At 43.4% G+C, this 8,433-nt stretch overlaps 1 protein-coding gene across 1 annotated transcript in view; it reads left to right on the top strand.

Annotated features, from left to right (window-relative positions):
• Positions 1 to 3,139: 3,139 nt before the first annotated feature.
• The window catches only part of LOC111612433 (thyrotropin-releasing hormone-degrading ectoenzyme-like), an 11,468-nt gene continuing 6,174 nt past the window's right edge, over positions 3,140 to 8,433 (top strand). Inside the window, exons 1-9 of the mRNA XM_023353644.1 lie at positions 3,140 to 4,115; positions 4,300 to 4,452; positions 4,681 to 4,783; positions 4,849 to 4,969; positions 5,041 to 5,195; positions 5,261 to 5,374; positions 5,451 to 5,582; positions 5,644 to 5,709; positions 5,780 to 5,845. Coding sequence (XP_023209412.1) covers positions 3,553 to 4,115; positions 4,300 to 4,452; positions 4,681 to 4,783; positions 4,849 to 4,969; positions 5,041 to 5,195; positions 5,261 to 5,374; positions 5,451 to 5,582; positions 5,644 to 5,709; positions 5,780 to 5,845 — 1,473 coding nt within the window. The 5' untranslated portion in view covers positions 3,140 to 3,552. The remainder of the gene's footprint in view (positions 4,116 to 4,299; positions 4,453 to 4,680; positions 4,784 to 4,848; positions 4,970 to 5,040; positions 5,196 to 5,260; positions 5,375 to 5,450; positions 5,583 to 5,643; positions 5,710 to 5,779; positions 5,846 to 8,433) is intronic.

The raw sequence follows: 8,433 nt of genomic DNA, 5'->3' as shown, positions 1-8,433 counted from the left end.
GCCGAGGTTACTCAACAGCGCCCCCATATGTTTAATAATATAAAAGTTATTTTTTTAATTTTGATGGCATAACAGCCAGGAAAGTTACGTAACTCGTTGCTGGATATTTTAGTAGGTTATTTAACGACTCTTACTAGTCAAGACAGAAGTAAAGTTTTAATGTCTAGTGGAATCGATCCGTACTGAGACGACTCTAATTCGTTCTTAGAGGATCGGAGTTTTTGGCCGAAGATAGAATATGGTGACATCTTGTCTTAATAACCTAATTTTTAACTCTTAGCTACACGAAAGCGTACAAATCACTTAAAGCTCGATTTTGTAGCGAGTACCTGGATTGATCAAAAATAAAAAGTTTTTCAGAACATACCTTTCCTAGCGAGAGAAATTTAACTACAGGTAACCCCCGTATAACACGGGAGTTACGTCCCAGAAAATTGCCGTTTTATGCGAATCTGTGTTATACGAAACAAAGAACTAGTGCGAAAAGGGGGGTTAGGTTCCAAAAATTAAAAAACACGCTGTTAAATCCTTATTTAAATCGGATTTATATTCATTTTTTTCATAGGTAAAATGTTTATTATTTAAGTAAATATTTTACCAGAGGATTATTCATCCTATACTGTATGATGATCTCGGCACGAGCATCATCAACTGGTAACAGTTTTTGGGTTCGTTCATTAATAGCGGTCGTTCCGCAACGGGAGTGCGCCGCTGTTTGTAGGCATTTAGGAACGACGGTGAATGAAAGATGGCGGCGCCCGCACTATCCCTAGTATCTTGATGGAGGAATCTATAATTCTAAAATGAGCTTTTAGAGGCAAAAGAAGGGTTCCGATTGTAAAATTTAACCATTAAATGCATTATTTGTTGAAAGAGCATTTAAAGTAGCCACGAAAAAAATTAGAATGCTAGCGCGGAGTTACGCGATATAAAAGAACGCACCCTTTATTACATTTCGTGTTATACGAGGGTTTTACCCAATTTCCGAACCGTGTTAGATTGAACCCGTGCTATAAAAGCACCGTGTTATACGGGGATGTTCCCAATTCTCTAACCGTGTTAGAGTGAATCCGTGCTATAGAAGTGCCGTGTTATACGAGGGTTACCTGTACATTAAAACAAACTATAACTCCTGGTCGTTGTATTGTCGTATTGACTAAAAATTGCGTTTTGTAATAGTTTTATTAGCCATTGCGTAGCATCGCTTCTAAGTGCTGCGTGGCAATTTTTTTTATAATTGTCTAATTTGTTTTATTTTGTTTTAAAATTTACTTACGTCGTATCTCTTCGTTAGGCCGACCACTCAAAGTTTACGCTTTCTCCTATTTAGTTTGGTTACTTCGTCACGTATCGGGTGAGGTTAAAACTGAACGAAAACGTCACAAACATGGCGGCGGGCAAAACACACGCCCATACGAACATCCGGTACTCCGATACGTGGCGTGCGAGTTGTCTATATTTTAACTCTTTCCTTCCCCCGTGGACGTCGAAAAGACGCGTCCTCGGCGGGTTGGGTCGGGCTAGGACTAGGAACGGAGCCAGGCGTATCCCGGACGGATCGCCCTCGATTTAGGTTTATTTGGTTAGGGCCAGGCCGACCCCCGGTCGACTGTCCAGAGGATGTCTTCCGGAAGGAGTTTTACGAGGAACCTACCGCTATTTAGGTGTTGCCGAGGTAAAGTGGGCCCGCAAAGGGCTTCGTCCTCTCGGTCGCCGGTGGGCCGTATTCCCCCGAAACGATCCCGAAAAATTTCCAGGTTTCGGAACTGGACTGAACTGGGTAGACCGCTTCTTATCTGGTGGTAACCGACCTCTATTTTGGTAAAGGGCCGCAATTGTGTAAGGAACGACGGTCGGAGACGTTTCGAAACTTTCGTTTACGCTTGGCGGATGTCCGTTTCGCCGAGTTCTACGGGTTTTACTACTTTAAGTTATAATTTTTGCTACTTGCCAGCTATTCAAGAAGAGTATGTCGAAAAATCGTAATCTCTATCCTCGCCGTAACTTTTTCATTTAGAAAAGTAACTCGAGACATTTACCATATTGTATACGGAACACTCGCACACCCCAGGTGATGGCTAAATTAGCCGGGGTCTTATCGTTTAGACGTACAGTACTTCCTATCCGGTCCGTTAACTGTCGACGCGTCACACGCCGTAGTCGGTTCTACCGCGATACACAGACGGGGGTTATATTACCTAGACGGGGTTGAGAGCTCGGTCTATGCCTGCCCGATGCTTGGCCACGTAAGACAACTCGTAAAACTTAAGTTGCGAGCAAAGAACCTGAATCGGACCTGCCATCCGAGTCTCTTTCCCGAGAACGAAGACGACCACCCGTTGCTAAAGGACCGTATCGAGAGGTATTTGAAAGGACTCGCGTTCGGAAACTAACTTTACGTGCCGCCATGTGGTAGTACGCGCCCGGTGATTGTTTTGCGTCTACTGTCCTTCTGTTCACCCGACTGTCGAATTTCTTCTGCCAGGCGGATCGCCACACGACACGATTCGTAATCCGGGATCCGTAATTCGTTTTGTTTGCCACAAGAACGTGACACTATAACCGCCATTCCTATTTTAATTTCGGAATCTTAACATTTACGAGCCAAAAGGCCACTCCGTACTCTAGCCGACTGCGCCTGGCCGTGTGGAGGAAAGAAATAAAAAGATTATTTGTCTGTGTTATATCGAAATAAAATCGATTATACAGATAAAAATAATTTGCTTTCTTACAATTTCCGAGTAAGAAGTTTTTTTCAAAGCGATCGCTCCAAAAACTTCTCAATTAATTAACGGGGTTCTCCGTATTCTATTTCAAATCCCAGATAAATAACGAACACGTTTAATTTTAAAAAGTGCCGTCGAATAAATATTTTTTTCTTGGATTTTCCATCTTCCATTCCTAAAGCATATTTAACTTTATAAAGCGAATTAATACCAGACAAAGCCCGGTTTGTTCCGCGGGGGAAATAGTGACGAAGACTGGGATTTGTAAGGGGTGAAGGCGTCGAAATAAACGCGTTAGTTAAGTATTTTTACGGAACGATCTCCGAATACTTTCCTCCACGTCCTGAGTGACCGGGTAAGTGGCGTAAATCGAGTCTAGATTATTTCCGAGGCGCTTTCCGGCCTCTCCCTCCCATCGACCGTCATTTATTTCTTACCTTCCCCATTTAAAAAATTTCAAACTTCACGTATAAACCGAGTGGGTCCGGGCGCGCAGGTAAGTGGCGTTCTAATATTGTTTACGGAAATTACGGAGAAAGCGGGATGTAAAATAAATATTTTGCCTGGTGACGGCAAAATATTTTCCAGACGTCAGAAACGTAAACACGATCGGTAACCGCAGCAAAACGGAAGGTGGATGTCGAAAGGGCGACACAACGGAAAGAACTAATCCGGACGGACGAAAGCCACTTAACGCAGTCAAGGTCTCTCCGTCCCCATCCGACGCGTCGGCCACGTCACCGGCCGCAGCCAATGGGAAGAGCGGCCGAAATGTTTTTTCGGGTTCGGTCGGTGCGCCGATGGAGAGGAGATTCGAGCGGTAAACATGGACGGGTGTTCGGACGACGGAGAGGGAGCCGAGGAGAAAAGAGCGTGTTGCCGCCCTTCCAATTTCGCCAGGAGGCACTGGGTGACCCTTCTGGTCGTTTCTCTGCTGGCTCTGGTGGCGCTGGTGGCCGCCGCGGTTTTCGGTTTCGTGGTCTTCCCCTTTTTGTCGGCCAAAGCGCCCAGAGGTTTCCGTTTGCCCCCCACTCTGGTGCCCGAAAACTACGTGCTGGAAATACGTCCGTACTTGGCTCCGCACAATTTGACTTTCCGGGGCAGCGCGCTGGTCACCGTAACCTGCGCGCTTCCCACTAAAAACGTAACCGTCCATTCTAACAACTTGACCGTTGACGAAACTCGAGTGACGGACTCGAACGATAATTCCACGCTGACGGTGGAATGGATGGAGGAAGACGAGGAAAATCAGTTCCTGATTCTTCACCTGGATCGAAGTCTTCGAGTGGGTAACGTCTACAGAATTTTCTTTCGTTTCTCGGGTGTCCTCAACGATTCCAAAGTCGGATTCTACTGGTCGTCTTACCAGGAAGACGGTGCCACCGAGTAGTAAGTAACCTACGCACTTTCTTTTACCGAAAGAACTGTTTAACGCGTGTGGTAATTATTTGTATTTTTTCTGGCATCCGAACTGGCCGTAGTGGCAAATATTTACCTTAACTGGCAAGCTTTATAGAATAATTACGCCCGACTTTAGTCGTATGTGTAATTCGACACGTATTATTCGTTCTAGTTTAGCGGTTACTCATTTCGAACCCGTAGACGCGCGAAGATGTTTTCCTTGTTTCGACGAACCTGCCCTGAAAGCTACTTTCGACGTAACCATCGTCAGGTGGAGAAACATGACGTCGCTGTCCAACATGCCGAAACTTAAATCGGAAGACAGGTAAACGACTTAATAATTAAAAATTAGGCAATTAAATCGAATCCGGGGAAAAAAGGAGTGGCTAATGGAGAAGAAATGTCGAGCGACACCACATGTTCCGGCGTAACTAGATACTTTGAGCTGGTGTTTCTCTAATATGTCGTGGGAATCGGCTGGCTTATCTCCTCTTTTTTATAATACACTTCTGCTCCCGTTTTATTTTTTGACTCGGCAATTTTTTGAATGCAGAGACGAAGATTGGGTGGCCGACGTTTATCAAACGTCGGTAAAAATGTCGACTTATTTGGTGGCCATATTCGTGGGAAATTTTTACAGAAACGGGGACGATAAAGTAAGCATTTCCGCTCGGCGGTTTGCCGTTGTACGAAATTTCTGAGCGACTTTCTGTATTTTCAGTTTGCCATCTGGACCACCAGAAACAATCTAAATAGGACGCAGTTTGCTTTCGAGTTGACGCCGAAATTTATTAAATTCTTCGAAAATATTCTGCAAGTGCCTTACTCTCTTCCTAAATTAGGTAGCCGAGGATCTCCTCCTTCCTGCCACAATAACCCAGGCATACGTATACCGTGTATATTTTATTACCAGATATGATTTCCGTGCCGGAACACAAAAGCAGCGCCATGGAGAATTGGGGCCTGATCGTTTATCACGACGCCAATCTTCTTTACGATCCCGAGATTAACACCGATTCCGAAAAGCAGTTTACTTCTCGGATTATCGCTCACGAAATTAGTCACCAAGTAAGAAAGTTTCCTTTGTCTTTAAGTAGGAGTTTGGCATTTTTATTGGTCGAGAAATTTTTTAGTGGTTCGGAAATCTAGTGACACCCAAATGGTGGCAAGACATTTGGTTAAGCGAAGGTCTGGCCACCTACTTGGAGAGTATCGCCGTCGACGCCGTTCTACCCGGGTGGAATATGGTAAGTAGCGCTTCTTAGAAACACCGCCGTTTCTTTAAGAAACACGTTTTCCGGACGTCGCTAGCAAACTTTTCAGGTGGACGGATTGGTTCGAAGCGTGGAAAACATCGTGGCTTACGATTGCTCCGATCATTCCATCGCGGTTTCTCAAAAGGTCGATCGGACGCCGAAACTCTTTCGACTCTTTAACTCTTTCACTTACAAAAAGGTAAGAAAAATATTTCTTAAGTTGGGATCGGCCTTGGAATAAAAATGGCGTGTCTTTGAAGGGTGGCATGATCGCCAGAATGGTCCATCACGTCCTGGGAAACGAAACCTTTTGGAGAGGTTTGTCGGTAAGAGCCCGCTCGCAAAACCCAAGCCCAAAGTTTCCTGCTCGATAATTGCTTCGACGTGTATTTTTAGAGTTATTTGAAGGAGAAGTCTTTCGACAGCGTGGAAGAAAACGATCTCTGGAGACACTTTACTCAAGTAAGTAATAAAGAACGCCTTAACAAAATAATTTTCCCCGACTAGGTAAAACATCCGTCGGAAAGGTGTCGTTCAAATACCGGGTCGCCGATTTTAAGTCCTTTTCCAAGGACTTAAGACCTAACTCTCTCCCGTCACCTTTCTTCTCCAATTTTTACACACCGTGGATCGGCGTTTCGGTAAAGCGTCTACGGTACGTTAATTTATTCGTATTTCCCGCTAACCCCGGGCTAAGTTTAAAGATGGGCCAATAAAAAAAGCGGACACGAAATTCACCGATCTACCGTAGAAGAGTGGTAACTTAATTAACTCCCGACTAAAGTTATGTCTTTCGGCGGTATGTTTGCCCGTAATTTGCGTCCGTAAAGGTTAAATTCTCGTCATTATCATTCGGTGTTAAAAGTTTTATTACAGCGTATTTAGTACGGCGCCTCTACTAAAGCGCGCATACTATATTTAAATAAGCCGTAACTCGCCGCCCGATCGTCCGCCACAACCCGCCTAATGATTTTAGTGAAAAAAGATTATTTCGAGTGGAAAAACAATTTTTGAGAATCTTCGGAATGTCGTCGTTCTACTAGCATTTTCCACCCTTTGTCCTAATCCGTCACAAAATTCGTACGCATTTCTTCTTCCCGGCGAGGACGTGGTATTTGAAAAGTTTATAACTATTAACAGAAAATATCTGTCGCGCATAAATACACATATCATAAATACGTATTGTGTTAATTAATTACCAAGCGTCTTTTCGTTTAGGCTATAGGTATATACATTCAACTGCGTAAAACAACAAACAAAGCGCGAAGCGTCGCGGCAGCGGTGAAATTTCGGTTACTCCAGGCTAGCTGCGCGCGTGCAAGGTTCTGGTACGTTCGTACAGTACCTGGCTCGTTTAACGCGTTGAAATCGTCTTAATATTTTAAAAACAAAAACAGTTATAAAATAAAGAATAAATAATTATCAGTGATTATAATTGCTCTTTAGACGATATGGCCGAGAGGAGTGATTTCGGACCATTCTGTGGTTACGCCGCTAAAGGGATCGCGTAGTTCGACGTCTAAGAGATGGGGCCACTCCGCGTCAAATCGCTTAAGCTTTTCTTTGTATCGAACTTTAGCCTCATCATCCAAAGAACAATAATAATCGCCGGTAATTATTTTTATTTTATAACTGTTCTCGTTTTTAAAACATTAAGGCGATTTCAACGAGTTAAACCAGCCAGGTACGAACGTACCAGAACCTCTCACGCGCGCAGCTAGCACGAAGCGATGGAGATTCCACCGCTGTCACGCTTCTTTGCGCCGTTTGTTGTTTTTCACCGCGCGAATAGACTGACAACTTTGTCCCCGTTGCGAAAAAAACGTAAACGGTGAAGTCCGAGGGTCTGGACGCCGACAACGCGCATTTTGTGGAAACGTTTTAGGGCTAGTACGCATTAGGCGTTGGGCGTTGCGTTAAACGCGCGTTAGCAGCGTGCACACCGCGCGTTAGCTCGGCGTTCGACGACCGTTCGTGCCGACTCAGTTTGGAAATGGACGCGAAAGTAATTGCTCGCGTGCGACTCCTCCATCGTCGCTATAAAAGACGACGGCGGAGGCAAAGAGAATTTTTGGTGCACCCGATATTACGAGATAGACTGACGCGTGGAATGCTTCTGACGTTGTATCCAAAACTAAGACAGTGTGAACCCAAGTTTTTTAATTTTTTTAGAATATCTATAAAATCATTTGACGACGGCTGGTCTCTTTTAGATTTCATCAAAAAACAGATCGGTATCGAAACGATCGTTCTCCATTTCGGCCAACGCGCGTCCACTCTACCCGAAAGCGCGCGATCGAATGTACAACAACGTGGCAGCGCGTGTATCTCAAAGCGCGCGGCTGACGCCCGCGAAACGCGCGTTCTAACCAAAATCTATCAACGCGCGCTTCTGGCCAAGCGCGCGTTTGAGTGTGTATATCTATGCGGAACTCTTGGTTCTTTAAAACGCGCGTTTCAAAACGCCTAATGTGTACACAGCCTTAGACGGTGGCGCGGGTTAATGACATTCTTTTAAGTAAGTGGCGCGTATTTCGTGACATTCGCCGCTCGATTATCGAAATGTAGATTAGGACTCGATGGGCGCCATTTAAGCTGCCCGCGTACTAATTCGAATGATATGACACGGGAATCTTAAAAAATTATTTAAAAAAAAAAATATATATATAACTCAAATACTCGAAGATGTTACAGGAAATTTTTTGAATACTCGAAAGAATTTTTCTGTAAAAAAATATTATAAATTCTTGTCATCTAAGCGATGTTTTATATATTAATATGGTATTTATGAATCCTTTTACGAACAGAATAAATCCGATATATTTTTCATATAAAACATATAAAACGAAATAATGTATAAAGCAATATTAAAAGTTTTATTGTATAATAATTGTATAATTTTATGGCAATAAAATGTGCTTAAAAATTTAATAAAAACTCATGAAACGATTATTATTATTATTATTATTATTATTATTATTATTATTATTATCAATCTTATGAAATTCTTAATGTTTCATAGGATTGAGAGATAAATACAGTAGACCCCG

The sequence above is a fragment of the Centruroides sculpturatus genome, unplaced genomic scaffold (genome assembly GCF_000671375.1).
Source record: "Centruroides sculpturatus isolate CEXI.00-Female unplaced genomic scaffold, Cexi_2.0 scaffold1743, whole genome shotgun sequence".
In the NCBI taxonomy this organism is placed as follows: domain Eukaryota; kingdom Metazoa; phylum Arthropoda; class Arachnida; order Scorpiones; family Buthidae; genus Centruroides; species Centruroides sculpturatus.
Note: the sequence above shows the minus strand (reverse complement) of the source record. Positions and strands in the feature narration are given on the sequence as shown.